Source organism: Macaca mulatta, chromosome 3 (assembly GCF_049350105.2).
Source record: "Macaca mulatta isolate MMU2019108-1 chromosome 3, T2T-MMU8v2.0, whole genome shotgun sequence".
NCBI classification, from domain to species: Eukaryota; Metazoa; Chordata; class Mammalia; order Primates; family Cercopithecidae; genus Macaca; species Macaca mulatta.
In genome coordinates this window covers 170,054,022-170,073,459 of record NC_133408.1, presented here as the reverse complement: position 1 = coordinate 170,073,459, position 19,438 = coordinate 170,054,022, and the positions used below count along the sequence as shown (strand labels likewise).

Sequence of the window (19,438 nt, the reverse complement as noted above, 5' to 3'; positions counted from 1 at the left end):
AGTGGCCACCTGGATTATTATATTTCACCTTCCAGGTTGTTGCTTTTATAGATGAACGGACACAGCTAGCTAGACCTTTGTACACGCTGAATTCCACGCCACTGTGGGGTGCCAGGCATTTGGTTAGCAGCTGTGGCTGCTGCTTGCTACTAAGGTATGAACAAATCATCCCACTGGTGAGCTGAACTCAGGGTGGTCTAATTAAAACAGACGCCACTTGGATACGACTTCACAGGACGTTGGAATGCAGGGGAATGTAGGGGTCATCTAGTCCAACCACCCACACATTTCCAGTGAGGCCTGCAGGAACTAAATCACTTTTGCCCCAGCTTGAAGAGGCAGACGTGCCACATGCATTCCACATGCAAGCCCCAGGATTCTGTTCCTGGTACACTCAAACTTTATTTGGTTGCCTGGGTGGGGCCAGAGAGGAGGGCAAGAAGGGTGTCAAAGGGTCAGCTCAGTAGGGGTGATTCAGGGTGTGCTCCATGATGGTCAGAAGCGCCAGCCACGTCTCTCGGGCCGTGGGGATGATCTGGGAGGCCGGCAGCAGGAAGCCGTAGTTCCCAGTGTCCCGGAGCTCAAAGGTGAAGGAGTACTTGATGCCCTGGCTGTAGGTCCAGTCAATAGTGCTTCCACTGGCTTGATCTGGGGCAGGAGTAAAACAGGAGAGAAAGGGTCAATCACTTTGGGAACATTTACTTGGGTTGGGTTAACGATCCAACACTGTCCAAAGCTCTGTGCCTTGTGCAATGCTGAGTGGAGTCAGTGTCTACTAAGGTCTGCTGTTGACCAAGCAGCCTCACTTCCAAGAAACTCCCACTAAAAAATCTAAGCCAAGAGGTCCAAAGAGGAGACCAGCAATGGTTCCCCTATTCACTGAGGGATGCAAGAAAGTCTCTGCAATTGCACAAGCCCCTCTGAAAACAGCCTCTGTCCAACAACCACTTCAGTGAAGCCCCTAAATACACCCGAGTTCCCTGCTTGGGTAACCAGGATTTGTTCCCCTGGGGCTCTGGTCTGCAAGGGGGAAAGTGCAAAGAGCCAGAGTCAAAGCAAAAGCCACTTGTCTTTCTTTTAGGAGGAAACTTTGCCAGGGAAACTAATTAACAGCAGGTAATGAAGCCACTTTTGAATTGGCCCGGGAGGGAGCAGTAGGCTGCATATCAGAATTTAACTTGACAAGGTTGAATGAAGCAAAACCTTGACTCAGAGTTGAATCAGTTTCCAAAGAAGGCCTGGAGTCCAAAAGTGAGGTCAACCTTGGATAAGATTGTGACCCGCTTGTCCACCAAAACCTAGGCACTCAAGCAGGAAGCGTGTGAGGTGTGTACGCAGCTCATCCCCGTCAGCCCTCTACCCAGCTTCGACCTTCAGGTACTTGGAGGCAGGCACATCAGTCTTGTTGTTCCAGCAACATCCCTGGCCAGACCACACTGTAGAGCCTTTGCTCTAGAATGTTCCTCTGCCTGGAAGGCTCTTCCTAGCTGGGTAGCCTCCTGGCTGCCACATCCTCCACCCATTTCCTTCAATATTTGCCCAAATGTCACTCTCTCAGTGAGGCCTGCCCTTCAACCCACTTGCTCCACCTCCACCCCCAGTGTTTCTGATTCACCTCACCGGGTCTAGTTTTAGTTTTCGTCCCCAGCATTTGTCACCTCCCATACTGTATCATTTACTTATTTATGTTCATTGTCAGTCTCCCTCGCTAGAAAGTTCCCTGATCTTTGCTTATTTCATTCATGGCTATATCCCAAGTGCATGAAACAGGGCCTGGTGCATAGTAGATGTTCAATTAACATTTGTTGAGTTAATTCCATTTTGATTCAGTAATGCTCCTCTCAGGGGCAGTGCATGAATAAATAAGTGAGGAATAAATCAGGCCTATTCTCTAACTGAGGGGCACTGGAGGAGAATTGTTTTTTTTGTTGTTGTTGTTGGTTTGTTTTGTTTTGTTTTGAGATGGAGTCTCGCTCTCTTGCCCAGGCTAGAGTGCAGTGGTGCACTCTCAGCTCACTGCAACCTCCGCCTCCCGGGTTCAAGCAATTCTTGTGCCTCAGCCTCCTGAGTAGCTGGGACTACAGGCGCCCACCACCATGCCTGGCTAATTTTTTGCAGTTTTAATAGAGACGGGGTTTCACCGTGTTAGCCAGGATGGTCTCAATCTCCTGACCTCGTGATCCACCCGCCTCGGCCTCCCAAAGTGCGGGATTACAGGCGTGAGCCACTACGCCCTGCCCCCGAGAAGTGTTTTTTTAAGTTGAATTTCCTGGTGATCTGCAAATCCCAGCAGGACTTTCCACCCCATCCAATCAAAAAACTAGACTTGGCCCTAACACAAGAGGACAAGAGCTGTCAGAGGAATTCACATTTGTCTGAAAGTATCAAAGGGAGCAGAGTTCATGTCCGGAAAAGGACTGCCCACCCCTCAGAACAGCCCTCGCCAGCAGTTGGCAGATCTGGGCGCCCTTGGCTACTTCCTTCCATGAGGGATACTCCCGTGGTCAGGAAGAGCCAGCAGATGTTCCTCACAGGCCCACCAAGAGAGACCACACAGCCACTTACAAATTGCCTTGATGATGCTGCCATACTTGAAGCTGGTTCCGTAGAGAGAGGCCAGGGCTTTCACAGCAGCCTTGGAAAGCTGATCCTGGACAAAACACCAAGCAAGGCCACCTGTCATGGCCAGGCTCCTGGAACAGCATGGCCAGGGTAGTCTGGGGGCTGGCAGGGGAGCCCAGGAGAAGCACCCTGCAGACGTGGGCCTCTCACAGAGCCTGCTTAGCCTGCAAGCTCAGCCCGGGGCCTGTCAGCACAGTTCTCTGGCCCTTCAGCACGGCCAGCTGGCCTTCTCTTCCCTTCAGTCACATGTACCTCCACATGTGGTGCCTAAGATCGAAGTCTAGCCCTGCCCCTTGCTTTGTCACATGACAGAAGTGACTCCATCACCTCTGTGCCTCGATTTCTCAGAAAAAAATGGTAGTCCACCCTGCTGGTCTTCCCAAGCCATCAGGGTCTGCGGGAGGAAGAGGTGTCGGGCACTCTGGAGGTATCTGTGCCTTACGCAGGTCTAACTGGGGAAAGCCCAGGCCTGTCCGAAGCCACCTTGGGGATGAGGGACCAAGCCAAGGTCAGTGCCTACCAGCTCATCCTGGTCAGGGGCCGGTTCTGTTTTGTAGCCATAGGGATACAGGAGGAGCTGGGAGTAGCTGTGGATGGAGATGAAGGCCTTGATGTTCCCATGGTCCTTCACAAAGTCCACGATGGACTTGACCTCCACTTCGGAATTGGCAAACTTGCCATGGTAAGTCTGCGAGCAGGGGTTGCTGCTGGCTCCGGCCACTGTGGGGGGACAGAGGGCATGGTGGTGTGGCTCCTCCAGTTTCTGTGGCTTCTGGAATCCAGTTCTTTGCATGGAGTTGGGGGTGAGGCGGGTACGAAAGGGCTCACTCCAACCCCTGGATTCAGGAAAGCCCAGAGGCCTTCTATAACCTGGGAGTGCTGCCCTCCCAGCCTGGTTTGGGCAGAGCTGATGGACACGCCCAGGGACGGAAGACGGGCTCCTCAGTGGAGACTGGTTCTCACAGAGACGTGGCCAAGGAGGGAGGACTTGAGGTTAAGCTAGAAGCCCCCTAGATAGGATTTCAGACCTTTGCCCATTTGCAAGGAACTTGCCTTTTACAGACAAGTAACAATCAACTCTCAGAGCACAGCCTCCATCCCCAAGAGCCCTCAGAGGCAGAGCTGCCACCCCCCAACCTCCCCTCACTGCAGGGGCAGGAGAGAGGCGGGAGCAAGAGCAGTGGTGAGGAGCCATTCCAGGCCGTCCCATCCTTGTTCCCAAGACACTCTGGGCCTTACACCCAAAGCCAGCGTCCCAGTTCCTGTTGGGGTCCACGCCAACACAGAGGGAGCCTGCTGTGTGGGACCGAGTCTTGCGCCACATGCGATCCTGAGGAAGAAAACAGGATCAGCCACCCCGAGGCACATGTGGCGCTCGTCATGGTGCTGGGTGGGGGTGGTTCAGAGGCTGCAGAGAGCAGAGTGGACTCAGGGGAGGGCTCCCTGGAGGCGGAAGCCCTCAACACTAGTGCCCTCATAGGGAGCTGAGCTGCAGGCACAGCTTGGGATGGGATCCACTCCCAGCTGGTTGTCGGGGAGGAAGATCAGCAGAGGGGGCATCAGGTGAAGGAGAGTGGGGAAGGCCATAGGATGGCATTTGGCCAGAGGGTTCTATGTGGCCAAGAAGCCGCGAGGTGTCCCCCGCCAAGACTGTGGCCCTGTGTCATTAGTCGGATGTTTTATTTGCCATAAAAACAGAAGTAGGACCAGGAAGTAAGGTCTGGGGCAGTGGGCCTCCACTGGGGACAATCTTGACCCTCCTCTGAGATATTTTGCAATAGCTGAAGACATTTTGGTTGTCACCACTGGAGAGGGGGCTCCTACTGGCACTGAATGGGTATAAGGTTAGGATACTAGAAACACCTTGGATGCACAGGACAGCCCCCATGACAAAGAATCATTCACCCCAAATGCCAATCATGCCACAGTTGAGACACCCTCGGCTAGGAGCACAGGTCTGGTTGCTCCTCCCTTGACATCTGGGGTTGAGATTAGGTGTGAGCTACTTGTGCGGCTTAGAAGCCAGAGGCCCATCCCGCTTCCCCCAAGGACAGGAGAAGGCCGGTACCTTGCTGTGGGTGAAGGCAAAGCCATCAGGGTTGGTGACGATCTCCAGGAAGATGTCCATGGTGTCGAGAATGGCGGTGAAAGCTGCATCCTGCCCATAGTCTTGAGTGATCTGGGGGGTTAGAGGGGCAGAGGGGCAGCGTAGGCTGGGCCAGGCATCTGCCAAGTCACAGCAATGGATACCTTCCCCCATGTCCTCTGTGGTCACTGCTTCTGGATGGGCAAAGGGAGGCCCAGGCTTCTGGGGGCCTTGGACACTAACGCCCCACCAGGTGAGAGCCCTCCTCACCTCCCCGACCTTACCTTCTTTGCAAACCAGACCCCACTGGCCTGGGTGACCCACTCCCGGGAATGGATGCCTGTGTCGATCCAGATGGCTGGACGCTTACTGCCCCCCGTGCTGAACTGGAGAGGAAGCAGAGGAGTGATCAGAGGAAATTTCACAGCTGGGGCCTCATCTTGCTGCCCTGAAGGAGACCCCAATCCGGGCCAGAGACCACCTGCTCTCTGTGTATCTCAGGTAAAGGCTCTGCTTGTGGGGCCATCACTCAGATGGGTGTGGGGCTGGGGGCTGGACAGGGATCCCACAGAGCCTAGCCTCCTGCCCTCAGCCCAAGCTTGGGGTGAATATTACTTGACCAGGCCCCTGGCCCTTCCGCTGTTCTGCTGCTTGGACAGTTCTCTGGGGGACATCACAAATAAAACACTTTCTCTGGGTCAGGCGTGGTGGCTCACACCTGAAATCCCAGCACTTTGGAAGGCTGAGGTGGGTAGATCACTTGAGCCCAGGAGTTTGAGACCAGCCAGGGCAACATGGCGAAACCCTGTCTCTACTAAAAAATAAAAATTATTGGCCAGGCGCAGTGGCTCATGCCTGTAATCCCAGCACTTTGGGAGGCTGAGGCAGGCGGATCATGAGGTCAGGAGATCGAGACCATCCTGGCTAATACTGTGAAACCCTGTCTCTGCTAAAAATACAAAAAATTAGCCAGACGTGGTGGCAGGCACCTGGAATCCCAGCTACTTGGGAGGCTGAGGCAGGGGAATCGCTTGAACCCAGGAGACGGAGGTTGTAGTGAGCAGAGATCGTGCCACTGCACCACTGTACTCCAGCCTGGGTGACAGAGCGAGACTCCGTCTCAAAAAAAAAAAAAAAAAAAAAAATATCCGGGCATGGTGGTGCCTGCTTGTAGCCTCAGCTACTCTGGAGGCCGAGGCAGGAGAACTGCATGAACCCAGGAGGCGGAGCTTGCAGTGAGCTGAGATCACACCACTGCACTCCAGTCTGGTGACAGAGTGAGACTCTGTCTCAAGAAAACACTTTATCTGGACTACCCAGACTCCACAATACCTTCCACAATGTGACGCTTGATTGGAAACACTGGATCACCTAAGAGTTTGTGTATGGGCAGGGGTACACACATGAAGACCAGGGTGGAGACTCAGGCCTTTCCAAATGTCTGCATGGGGAGTCCATCTAACAGCGTGTTCCCTGGGACCGTCATTTCTCCGTGACAGCCCACGCCCATCACGGATGCCACGTGTGGGTCCATTCTCCTGTGTGTATGTCCACATGTGGATGTTACCTTCAGCACGTAAATGGGACGCCCTTCATAGGTGTTGCCAATCTGGATCTTGCTGACAAGTTGTGGGTTTTCCGCCACCAGCAGGTCCAGGAAGTCATAGATCTGAGGTGGGAAAGAAGAGACGACTGGCCTTAATAGCTTCTGGGTACCCAGATGCTTCCCTTAGCAGCTCCACCATCCCAGCCTGCTGCGAGCCCTGCAATGCAATGGAGCTACGACCACACAGGCCACATGGAAACAGAGCAGGTGCTGCGCACACCCAGGCTGGCCCTGGCCCTGGCCCTGGCCCTGGCCCTGCCCCTGCCCCGTTCCTGCCAGCCATGATGAAGAGCTGGTTGCTGCGGGGAGCGGCCGCTAGGGGCGCCCTCACCTCCTCCAGGGTGTGGTAGGTGGCGTAGTTAAAGGTGTCGGTGGAGCGCGCTCGGGACCGGAAGGCGAACATCTGCTCCTGCTCCTCGTCCAGCAGCGACTGCACGTCCTCAATCATGGTGTCATAGCTGATGCCATTGGACTCCAGAAAGATCTTGACCGCCTGGATGCTGGGGAAGGGCACTCGGACGTCGATGGGGGAGCCAGGGTGGGCAGGGCCCCTCCAGAAGTCCAGCTGGGGAGGACAAGAGCCGGCACGGTCACAGCGGGCTGGGGGCAGCAGCCAGGACAGCAGGCAGGGACAGGGCCGGCCTGGGAGGGGCTGTTGGTGCCAGAAGTTCTCATATAATTGGGGGTGGGACAGGGGTAATAGGGGCAGAGAAAGACGGGGAAACCCTGGGGACTGGAGAGTCCGGTGTAGTCAGGGAAATGGCCCAGGAGCAGAGTGAGAGGCCTTTGAGACAGTAAGGCAGAGGGAGGAACTGGAAAGGGGCTGGCACATTGCCTAGTGCTCAAGGGCAGCAAGACTCTGGAGCTGTGGGGTTGAAGTCGCTTCCTAACAGGGTCAATTCCATGTCTCCTTGTTGGGTGGAGAGCGCTCAGGCACAGCTGGCCGCAGAGGCTGGTGGGGACCTGGGGTGGCCCCAGCTGATACCCTGGGGCCTCGGAGAGCCCTTTTCCCCTTTTCTGACCTGCAGATGCTCCAGGTCCTCCAGCTCCTTCACCTTCTGCACCTGAGCCTCATCGGCTGCAGAGATTCGGAGCACCTGATGCCTGGGCAGAGTGGGAGTGGGGAGTGAGCACCCAAGACCACACCTGCCCTGGCCATGAGCACTCCCCAGGTGCAGGAGGGAGGCAGCAGCCCAGAATCCCTGGACTGGGCCTGGTCCTCTGGGCTAGGCAGGAGAAAGCACTGAGGGTCTCAGCAAGGAGAGGCCTGGGTTCCCTCACCCCTTCTCTCCCCATCTTTAGAAACTTCTAGACATTGTTACTGTCTCGATCCCAGTTTGAACTATTTCTCTGTTCCAAGCCAGCCAGGCCGCCTCCTTTCTCCTCTCCTGAAAACCCTCCTCAGAGCTCAGATTTCTCCAGGGCTCAGGAGACTGTCTTGGGAGACACAACCTCTTCCCAACCCTGGTTCCTCGTCTGCCAGCTGTCCCAGGTGGTGCCAGGCCATCCTCTCTGGCTGTGTTGCCATGTGTCTGTCTGTCTGTCTCCTCCACTGGTTGGAGGCTGAGTCCTCCGCATCACCCTCAGAGAGCACCCCCTCCTCTCCGCATCCGTACCCCACAAATTCCTCCTTGCCAAAGACAGCCCCCAGCAGGACACTCAACACCAGCAACCCCCGCATGCTGCCGCCGGGAGGGAAGGTCAGACTGACGCCGACTCGGCCCCCCGGCTTTTAAACCCTCCCAGTACCGAGGACTCCTGGCTGCTCCCGAGGGCTGTTCTCCCCCAGCACCTGGGTCCAGTCCCACGGGGAGGCTGGGGTGGGAGTTCTGAGCTCTGACACCCTCTCACCCTCCCTGATAAAGTGGCAGGGAACTGGGCAGCTGGAGAGATAAGCCAGAGCTCCACCCCCGACCATCTGGGGTCAGCAGGGCCTGACGGTCAGCGGGGCCTGAGGGTCAGCGGGGGCTCGAGGCCTCCTGGAGTCCCAGCCAGGACTCTGCCTGCCCACAGCCTAAAGCTGCGGTTCTGTTTGCCCACTGGGCAGCGGAGAAGGAGCCAGGACTCCAAGTGGTCGCTGCCGCTGGGGCCTCATTCTAGGCGTCTCCTTGTTCCGTGCTCCTGAGCACCAGCCTTTCATTCCTGGGATCGAGCAAGCCGGGCCTCTGCCCTCTCTTGTCCCCACAGTGGCTTTGGGCAGGCCCAGGCTTTCCCCCATTAGACCTGTGTGAGGCACAGATACCTGCAGAGTGCCTGACACCTCCTCCTCCCACGGCCCCTGATGGCTTGGAGAGACCAGCAGAGTGGACTAACCTTTTACGTCTGTTTGGCCTCTCACCATGCCAGCTTTGCCCAGGCTGCCCTGACCCTGTGCGGGGCACATCCCCCTCTGTGGGACTTCCCAGCCCCCTCCTGCTGGCCTTAGGGCTGGCCCGGACAGCAGCAGCGGGGGCACGAGCCTAACCCTTGCCGGCATTTCCCTCCACCCCCACTGCTACAGGGCCCTGAGGTCAGGGTTGCCCTTGACAGAAACAGTAACCAGATGTCGTCTGAATAGCAAATGTGGCGGCGGGGAGCCACTCAGACCCCTGTCGGGACTGCACAGTATCCAGGAGAAACCGGAACCCACGCAGGGGAATTCACTGGGTTCCGGATGCTGATCTCACCCCAGAGACTTCTCCAGCAAATCCACCCTCATCCATGGGGCCCCCAGGGCTTTCCTGGCACCATCTCGAGGCTCTGCTCTGTGTCAGGACCCCGACCTTGGGCACTGGTGACAGCCATAGTGCCCATTCTAGTTTCTGTCCACTCCCACTGCCTCCCTACCCTACCCCCTAGCTGGCCAACCCTCCCAGGCCAAGGCAGAGTGACCCCCTTATATTTACCCACAACTCTCTCCCGAGCCTAACTCTAGGAAGGTAAGAAAGCCCTAAACCCGCTTTTAACAGATGTGGAGGCTGTGCGGAGGCTCCTGCTCTCCCCTGTACAGCCTTGCTGGCCCCACCGGCCCCTGGCAGGGCTGCAGTGCTCGCTGGAGCTTCCTCCGGCTGCTTCCTGGCTCACCTGTCTGCTCCTTCTCTAAATGCTCACCCCTTTGTCGATTTATTCAATCAATACTTATTCTTCTGGGCCAAGTACTGTGCTCCACACGGACACAACACCGAATACAGATGTTCTCTGACCTCAGGGAGCTCACAGTCAGGCTGGGAAGACAGAAGTAACCAACTAACTTGTTGGTCCTCTACAGGTCCTCCAAGAAGCTGTCACCAATACGGGATTAGACGTGCAAAGGACTTTTGGGGACTGCTCTCCTCCCTGCAAGAGACCTAAACAGCACATTTTCTGTGATGTGGTAATGAAAGTACCATGAGGGCTGAAAGTACACACACTGCGGCACAAAGTCCAGGGAAGACTTTACCAAGAAGGTGACATTTGACCTAGGCTTTTTTTTTTTTAGGACAAGTTCTTGCTCTGTCACCCAGGCTGGAGAGCAGTGGCACCATCATGGCTCACTGTAGGCTCAACCTCCTGGGCTCAAGCGGTCCTCCCACCTCAGCCTCCCGAGTAGCTGAGACTATAGGTGTGCACCACCACACTTGGCTAGTTTTAAAATTTTTATTGTAGAGATGGAGTCTTGCTATGTTGCTCAGGCTGGTCTCGAACTCCTGGGCTCACACAACCCTCCCACCTTGGCCTCCGAAAGTGTTGGGATTCTAGGCTTGGGCCACCATGCCCGGCTTAACTTGTCTTAGTGACAGGATTTTGCCAGGTGGGGAAAGGTGTTCATCACACTATTTAGTGCTTGAACACAAACTCACATTGATTTCTTCTTCATTGCTCCTAGAATGTTATTTTTATCTCTCCATGGAGACTGTAAACTTCCTTAGCTGGGCATGGTGGCGCCTGTAGTCCCAGCTACTCAGGAGGCTGGGATGGGAGGATCTCTTGAGCCTGGGAGTCCAAGGCTGCAGTTAGCCATGATTGCCCCAACCTGGGCAAGAGAGTGAGATCCCATCTCTCTAAAAAGTTAAAAATGAAATTAAAACATTAAAAAAATAATTCAATTACCCCAGGCCAGGAGGCATGTCTTCCCCACTCCTCATCTCCTGGTGCCCCACAGGGTCCTCGGGCTTCTCTACCCTGCTCCCCATGGGGAAGGAAGGTTTTGTAGAGTCTTCCTTTAGTTTGCATTATAAAAACAATATTCCTAAATATGAAGCTGTCCTATAATTTTGAATCTCTTTTGCTCACACTACACATGTTGGGGGATGTTGGCTGGTTCTTGGGCTTTTTGTGAATTCCTTCCAGAAAAGATGACACCTCTGAAAAAGGGGGCAGCCTGGGGGAAAGGGTGCAGACTCACCAGAGAAGCCTCTTGTACCTCCAGCCAGCAATTTAAGATGCCCAAGAGTCATGTATTTTTTTGTGAGGCTGGAAAGGATGAATTTGATGCTACAAGTTCATCAGGGCCGGCACCAGCAGAAAGTGGACAGCATCGTGGCAGAGGAATTTGGGTCTCGGGTGCGGGCTAAGCTTGATGCTCCGGGCCCCTCCCGACCACCTCAGGAAGTCAAAAAGGTACCTCTTGGTAAAGGCCAATTTGCTAGAATGTAACCTAGGTTACAGGGCTAGGGTTCTGCCTTCCCACTCCATGTGATGGTTTCGCATTGGTCCAAGCAAGGCAAGGGCAAAGATGGAGGCCACCGGGCCGAGGGCTGGGTAAATAGAGCACCAGGACCTATTGCCATGAGAAAGAAGCCACCAGGCTGGGATCTAGATTCAAGAATGAGTCATGGGCAAGTGCCAGAACGCAAACAGTGGGAGGCCTGCAGCAACCTCGCTGACTGTGGCCCACAGCGTCCCTCCCCTTTTCTTCCTGGCTAAACAAACCAGATTGTGAGTCAGCATCTGCCCCCAGGAACACTGCCATTGCCAACTCAGGGACAAATTCTGACTGGTCTAAGACAATTGAAGAAATCTTATTCGCTTTTGCAAGTCAGTGGTTTAAAGGTGGGCACATGACCCAGCTTTGCCAATGAGACATGAGAGGAGGCCTGTGAGGAAGCTTCTAGAAAAGGTTTCCCCACTCCCAAAAAGAGGGCACCTTTCTCTGGATACTGTCAGGTCTGTTGACTCACCTTCAGACTATATATATGTATGTTTATATATATGTTTAGGTCTATATATATATGAAATACATATATAGACCTAAACATATATATAAATATATATATATATGACCTATATATGTAGGTCGTATATATATATGAAAGAATGTAGTTTTCTTTTTTGTTAGTTGGAGTTTCTATTGTTGAAAAAAGCATTCTAACTGATGCACCTATTAAGCTTTTAAAGTGTTTGCATTTTCAGAAAAGGGGACCAATTCTAGCCTATCAGAGCCTTTGTGTAAAATGCAGAAAGGCACCTATTTTGGTCCATGTTCACACTGCTGATAAAGATATACCTGAGACTGGGCAATTTGCAAAAGAAAGAGGGTTGATTGGACTTAAACAGTTCCACATGGCTGGGGAAGCCTCACGATCATGGTGGAAGGCAAGGAGGAGCAAATCACATCTTACATGGATGGCAGCAGGCAAAGAGAGTTTGTGCAGGGAAACTCCCCTTTTTAAAAACCATCAGATCTCATGAGACTTATTCACTATCAGGAGAACAGCATGGGAAAGACCTGCCCCCATAATTCAATTACTTCCCACCGGGTCTATCCCACAACACATGGGAATTCAAGAAGAGAATGGGGACACAGCCAGCCCATATCAGCACCCCTCCTTGGGTGGGCAGGTATAGTCCCTTTTTCTCTCAGCAGGATGACTTTGAGCAGTGCACAAACTGGGCAACTATCCATGACAGCCCTGCTGCCAGAACATCCCCAAACATGGTAGACAGAGGCTCTAAGGCAATGCTCAGAAACCTAGAAAATGGATTGTCAAAGAAGCAAAAGGAGAACTGGTCCCCATTGTCCACATTAGGAATCAATAGGGGACAGTGGAGAAAGATCCCTGTAGAGAACACGATGGGTGCTGTCAGAAGAGCCAGATGTAATAGTGAGATGAGACTTCAGCTGCCTCCCTTCATTAGGTGTGTTCAGGGTTGGACATGACACAGTTGTGCGGATGGAAGGGAAGCCTGAGAAACTGCCCAGGGACTGCAGTGCATACCTCTCACTCTCATCACCCTGCCTGGTAGCCTCTTCCTTCTAATAACAGCACCTCCATTTTCCCCTAGAGACCACTCCTTGCCCACTCTGAGGCCACATGATTCAGGTGGACTTAGACATCCCACCCCAACCCCAGTTCTCTGGATGGGCCAATGAATTAATTTCTTCTTTTCCTCAAGCTTTTTCAAGTTGGTTTTCTGTTACATGTGACTGGGAACAGTGCACAGGTGATACAAAGACATTCTCTAACTTCAGGAGAGAGTAAAATAAAACAGGAATACTTTCTAAGTGGTTTGCTGCAAACTCGTTATAGGACTTTGGGCAGGTCACTTCACGTACCTGGGCCTCGGTTTCCTCATCTATTAAATAGGGGAGTTGGTCAGAATAATCTCCGTGGTCCCTTCCTGTGGTGACACTTTACAATGCTAGGATATTTGGGTTTTCTTTTTTTCTTATTCTCTCTTTTTTTCTTTTTCTTTCTTTTTTTGAGATGGGATCTTACCCTGTTTCCCAGGCTGGAGTGCAGTGGTGTGATCATAGCTCATTGCTGCCTGGAATTCTTAAGTTCAAGGGATCCTCCTGTCTCAGACTCCCAGGTAGCTGGGACTACAGGTGCACGCCACCACGCCCTGCTAATTTTTTAAGGTTTTTTTTGTTTTTTTTTTTAGAGATGAGGTCTCACCATGTTACCCAGGCTGGTCTCAAACTCCCGGTTCAAGCAATCCTCCCACCTCAGCCTCCCAAGATGCTGGGATTACAGTCATAAGCCACTGCATCTGACACACTTAAATTTTTTACCCCAAAACAAATCAAGCCATGGTGGCAGGTCTGGTAAGGGTGGAGAGAGGATGCCAGGTTTGCAGGGAGGTAAGGATTGAGCCAGGGAGGGCCTGGGGCTTGCAGTGGGTATGCACGTCCAGGGCAGTGTGGGTTGAGAGGGGCTGCATCCTGCTGAGGCTGTGGTAGTGGGAGGTCACCAGGGTTTGGGGGCGTTGTGGGAGGCTGAGAGGACAAGGTCCAGTTAGTGGCCTCCTTAAATTTTGCTTTTATAACTGAGTGTCCAGCAGAGCCTATTGGTGTGTTTTCTTTGAAGCTGCAGGATGGTCAAAACTTTAAAGTGAAAAACAAACAAACTTTAAAGTGGCTAGTGGTATTTTTTCTCTGGAAGTAGAAGCTGAATTTTTCTCTGATGGAAGGGTCCCCTGAAGAGAGAAACCCTCCAGTGTCCAGGGTCTTTAGGGAACTTTGAGAACAGAGCCCCAGTCTCAGAATGGAGATCTGCCACTAAGAGGAATTGGGCAGGGGTGCACCTCGGGTTCCGGGAGCCTGATAGGCATCAGGAGCACCTGGGGGGCGTCCGCACTGTGGGAGGGGGCACAGGCCACCCCAGCAGTGTGGGAGCTGGCTGAGGGTCAAGGAGAGTGAAGGCCTATTGGGGTGACCAGTGGTGGGACATGAACCACCAGCTGCAACACCAGACACATCCAGCGTCCGGGTTCCATGTTTTATTTTCTATATTGTATGTTCCTTCCATATCCTAAGTAAAGTTGTGGGAACTGTTACCCCATGGTCTTAGCCATGCTTTGGGGAATTGAGAGAGGTGGTCTGACAGGGAAGGAAGGCGGACGGAGAGCTGCAGAGCTTGGCAGAGCTGGTTAGGAGAGAGCAAGAGGTGAACTGCAGGCCCCAGAGCAAGAGGCTGGCAAGGGACGACCAGAGGAAATGGATTCTCACACTAAGGACATCCTAGAAGCTCAGGGAAGAAGAACCTCAGTCAACCAAGCAGGCTGGAGTTCTCCTTCAGGGGCCTCCTCCACATTTTTTGCCCCCCAAGTTTGAGATGTGGGGCAGACCTGTCCCACGCAGGTGGGCCATGCTGGAGGACAGGGCAGGAGGAGTCTGCTACAGAAGGGGTATTAGCAGGACCCACGGCTGCAACCCAGGAAGTGGACCTGTTGCCTGGGAACATTCCACAGAGCCCAGCCGGCCCGTGTCCCAACATGCCTGGGACCGGGTCTGGGAGCCGCAGCAGCCAGGCCCGGCTCTGGAACGTCAACAAAGTGACAGCAATAAATAATGGGCGGGGAGGTGTCCGGAAGGACAAATCCAGGCAGCTTGTTTGGCCTTCAAGGTTCTCCAACCCCACGTACTCAGGACAGTCCTTGGAAATGATAACACGTTTCCCAAATCCGGTTTGGCTTGCCCGTCCTAGCCTCTGGCCCTGGAGCCCCACAGGCCTCCTCCTGCCTGCTGTTGACTCTGTGCTGGTGTGGTCCCCACCACCAGTCTGGGAAGCTGCGACAGGCCCCATGTTTGCTGCATTCTCTCCCAGCCTGTGCTGACCGGCTGCCTGGGCCTTCTTGTTTTCCTAAAGGAACGTTTTTACATTAAATTAAATGTTCTCAGTAAAGTCTTTTTCTGTCTGGCCCTGTTTCTCGCTGGAGCGGTCAGAGGGGCCATGGAGGAGGATTGGGGTGTGAAGGGCCCCTCACTGCACTCCCTGGATCCCTGCCACCGGCCCAGCCCCCGCGGCCTCCCGGCCAGCCTGGCCTCACACAGGCCCCTCACATTCCAAACTGCCTGCCTGGTTTGTTTTTTTAAGAAAGCAATAACCGCAGCACATTTGCTGTGGTTCTTTATAGCTTTCCATATGTAGAATTGCTCTTTCTCTCTTCAGTTTTTCCAATGCTTTTTTCTTTTAAATAAATGCTCATAAATTTTGCTGGTGTAAAGGATGAAAAAACATACCTAAAAAGAGCAGTTTGTTGGAAAAAAAAAAAAAAAGAAACCACCACCAAGCAGTATGTTGAAAAACGGAGCTGCTGTTTAGCATTATATACTTCAGAAAAGGGGGGGAAAACGTTCAAGGTTTATAAAAAGGAGAAGGCTCTTCTGTAACAGCTCTACAACTTGCTTGTCTACATCTAGAGCTTTTATTTGATAAACTTAAACCCCCGCCATCAACTCTCTGGGCTTGCTGAAGGCTGAGGAGACCCAGAGGGGTGGGCCCTCAATCTGTGGTGGAAGGAAGCCACAGTGGGGCTGGGACTAGAGCACCCCCCTGGCTTTAGTCTTCTCCCAGCTGTTAAATTCACGTGGGGCCTTGTGCAAATCTTGTGATCCAGAGGCCCCTGTCTTCATAACTGTAAAAATGAGCGGGTTGGGCTAAAACATCTGGAAAATTATATGGCTTTAGGATTAAGTCCTTGATAAACTAGAGCAGGAAACAGATTCTGAGGCCTCTTCAGATCCTCCCTGCCCCTCAGAGAAGCTGCTGCAGATTCTGCTGGCTCCTTCCAAATAATCCGTTCTTCCCTTCCTCCTTGCCCACAGAACTCCAGTTTTCTTTGGGGCAGCAATATGCCCAGCTATAGAACAATTTTCCAGTCTCCCTTGCAGTTGGGCATGGCCACATGACACAGTTTCAACAAATATAGTGTAAGGCAAAGTCTCTGGACCCACCACCTCTGCTGGCTCACTTGTTTGCCCCTCGCTCTTCCTGCCTGGAATTCCATCACAAGGGAGGTAGAGCAGCCATCTTGAAAGTAGAGGTCAAAATAGAGCAGAATGGTGAAGCAGAAGAGATCAGAAGGGTCTGGGTCCCCAGTACATCCAGGAGTCACTGTCCAGCCCTAGACTGCCCACCTCACATGGCTACTTGTTATATGACAGAAATAAAACCCCTATCTGGTTAAGCCACAGTAAGGTGGACTTCTGCCACATAAAGTGAAACCTAGTCCTAATTTTACTAGGCTGAGGAGAAACAGTCCTTTAACAAATATAATCTTCTGTGTGCCTGGTGCTGACAGGGGCAGAGAGAGTGAGCAACACAGACACGGCCCCTGCCCTCATGTAGCTCACACACGAGGAGGGTGACAGACAGCAGTAGACTAAGAGGTCAATTAGTTATTTATTATCATTGCATTGCTCTGAAGGAAATAAATGAAGTATTGGAAAAGAGAATAACAGGAGAAGCTCTACTTCCAGTGGGTGGTCCTAGGATTTGTGAGGAAAGGACATTGAAGGAGGAGAGAGGGAGGAAAGAATGTTCCAGGAAAGCAGCACACACAAAGCCACCAGTGGGGCCGCTAGACAGGAGCATTGGTGTTGAGGGAACTGAGAGGAGCCGGGGAGGTTGGAGCTGGTGAGCAGGGAGGCAAGAGGAACTGGCACAAGGCAGGAGAGGTAGACAGGGCCACCAGGTAGCGCCTTGGGCTTTTTAAGAAGACCTCCATCTGGGGCCAGGCGCAGTGGCTCAGCCTTTGGGAGGCCGAGGGGGACAGATCACCTGAGGTCGGGCGTTCGAAACCAGCCTGACCAACACGGAGAAACCCCGTCTCTACTAAAAATACAGAATTAGCCTAGCATGGTGGCACATGCCTTAATCCCAGCTACTCAGGAGGCTGAGGCAGGAGAATCACTTGAACCCGGCAGGCAGAGGTTGCGGTGAGCCAAGATCATGCCTTGGGCAGCAAGAGCAAAACTCCGTCTCAAAAAAAAAAAAAAAAAAAGAAGACCTCTGTCTGGACAGCAGTTTCAGCCTCAACTTTTGTGAGCTTGATGGCTGCTCAGAGATCTGGCCAAGCTGGCTGTGAGAACAAGTTCCTCGTCCCTGATCCTGCAGAGCCTTGGCCGTGAGTCGGGTTCAGGTCCTGAAAGCAGATGATGATCTACCAGCCTGCAGGTCAGTCCCAGCCCTGCCACTCAGGACCTGTGTGCCTTTCAGCGACTATCCTCTCTGAGCCTGAGTCACTTCCTTGTCTGAAAATAAGGACAGTAATAGTCCTGCTTCTGAGAGCTGTGAGGAGGCGACGTGTTGAATCCCCTAATGCACTTGGCACTGTGCCTGGCACATTGTAAGTGCTAGAAAAGAGTTTATTTTGGCTGTTACTGGGAAGCTCATCAGAGTCCAGGCCTCCTGCCCCCTAGGCCAGTTCTTCTGCAATTTGGCATTCGAATCTCCTAGGTCCCACCCCGCAGAGACTTGGATTTAGTAAGGCTGGGACTAAGCTCCAAGGTGATGTGATGCCTGTGGTCTGCAGACCACACTGCTTTAGGCTAGGGCCAAGGCAGCCCCCAGGAAGTACTCTAGAGAATGACTGGCCTCCCTCTGTAGCAGCCACCTCCAGCCCCAGTGCACAATGGCAGAGCTGGGAGACCCAAAGCCCAACTCCCCCCAGGCTGACTGGAATATATTCTTCCTGGGAGGCAGGGGAACAGGGATCAGTGGGTACTTGAAGATACCTCAGAACCCCTTGGGCAGTTGGTAAAAATGCAGATTTGGGGTGTCTAGCCCCAGATATTCTAATTCAGTCTGGAGATGGAACCAGATCCCTTCCTGTTAAACAAGTATCCCTGGATTGTGCTGCAGATGGGCCACTGGCCGCGCTTGAACAAATGGTTACAGTGGTTTTGGAGTTCGACAAACCCAAGTTCAAATCTTTCTCAACAATTTTCTCTCCACGTGGCCTTGTATGACTTTTAAAACATTTCCAAACCTTGCTTTCCTTACCTAAAAAAATGAACTTATTAATACCAGGAATACCCTCCCCAAGAGGATGAAATAAAAACAAAAATATTTGTATAGAGAGCATAAAAGTTACAATCACAGACTCCACTGTGCAAAGGTATAACTTGCTTTGTTTACCTCTAGCTTATATTAACTGAGCCCATGACCTCGAATTTCCACTAGCAGCAGAAAACTTTGGGTTGGAAATTCTAGCTCACTCAGACCAATCCCAGCTTTAAAAAAAAAAGTCTCCTGTGGGAGACTTCAGCCAAAATCAAGATTTTCTCCTCCTCCACTGCTGGTTGTTCCCCTGAAGATGATCTGGGTTGTTCAGGGGTTAATTACCCTCACTTCCTCAGGGCTTCCATGTGGCACAGCTGGCCTTGGGCATCTGCATGCCCAGCCAGTGCCTGCTGTGCCACCATGGCCACTGGCTGCACAGCCCCGGCTTGGCCTTCCGGCCTCTGTCCTAGGCCTCCTCACCTGCCAACCTTGTTTCTTTGCTCAGAGCTCTCCACAGCTGCACCACTGAGAAGTGCTTGGCCCCTATGGCTGCCTCTAATCCTCTGTCTAGTCTCCTTCTTCAGCCATTAGTCATTTGCTGCTTAGACACCATATTGGATATGAACCTTACTTGGGGTTTTGATCATCTCCCATCCCCTTCTTCTACCAAATGGCCCAAGCACTATCTCCTTTCACAGGCTGAATGGAAAGGGAGGCTAAGTTAATATATACTAGAGATAAATAAAGCAAGTTACACCTTTACACAGTGGAGTCTGTGATTATAACTTTTATGCCTTCTACACAAATATTTTTGTTTCACTCTGTTTTCTTCTCTGTCTCCGTGTCCTCCAGGGGTTGGCTTGTGGTCATCCAGTTTCATTCACGCACACATACACACGTGCACACACATGCACACACACATGCACACACACACACGCACACACAAACACACACACAGCCTGGCTCTTGCAAATGCAAGTCTTGCTCTCACGACTAATGTTTCTGCCTCAGATTTACACAACCTCATTTGGCTCTTCCTGTTTCTAGGGGTTATCTGCCTTCCTGAGGGCAGAGCAAACAGCCCCGCTATCCCTGCTGCCCAGTACAGCCTGCCAGTCCCATCATTTCCCAGAACGCAGCAGGCGGAATGAAGAGGCAAAAGGTACAAGGAAGCCTGGGGCTGGGGGAAGGCTCCTCTTCAGTATCTCACAAGAGTGCCCCTTTAACTCTCTTGGGGGAAGTGCCTACTTAACACAGCTCAGGGATGACAACCAGGATGGTGTCGGTGATGATGAGGATGAGGAGAAGCTCTTCTTCCTGGATATGCAGTGCTTTGATGTGCTGGCTCTGACTAGCTCTGAGCCTGTGTTCCCAAGACCAAGGGAGCCTTTGAGGACACCTCCGGGGGAGCAGGTCATAAACCAATGACTCATTCGT

At 52.6% G+C, this 19,438-nt stretch overlaps 1 protein-coding gene across 1 annotated transcript; it reads right to left on the bottom strand.

Annotated features, from left to right (window-relative positions):
- Positions 1-363: 363 nt before the first annotated feature.
- CPA1 (carboxypeptidase A1) lies at positions 364-8,181 on the bottom strand. The gene is made up of 10 exons (XM_001096893.5): positions 7,931-8,181; positions 7,337-7,418; positions 6,646-6,879; positions 6,276-6,377; positions 4,993-5,094; positions 4,691-4,801; positions 3,862-3,952; positions 3,143-3,342; positions 2,566-2,650; positions 364-648 (listed from the first exon to the last, which is right to left on the bottom strand). Exons 1-10 carry the CDS (start codon positions 7,993-7,995, stop codon positions 461-463), a joined length of 1,260 nt encoding a protein of 419 aa, XP_001096893.2. The 5' UTR covers positions 7,996-8,181; the 3' UTR covers positions 364-460.
- Between the last annotated feature and the right edge of the window lie 11,257 nt (positions 8,182-19,438).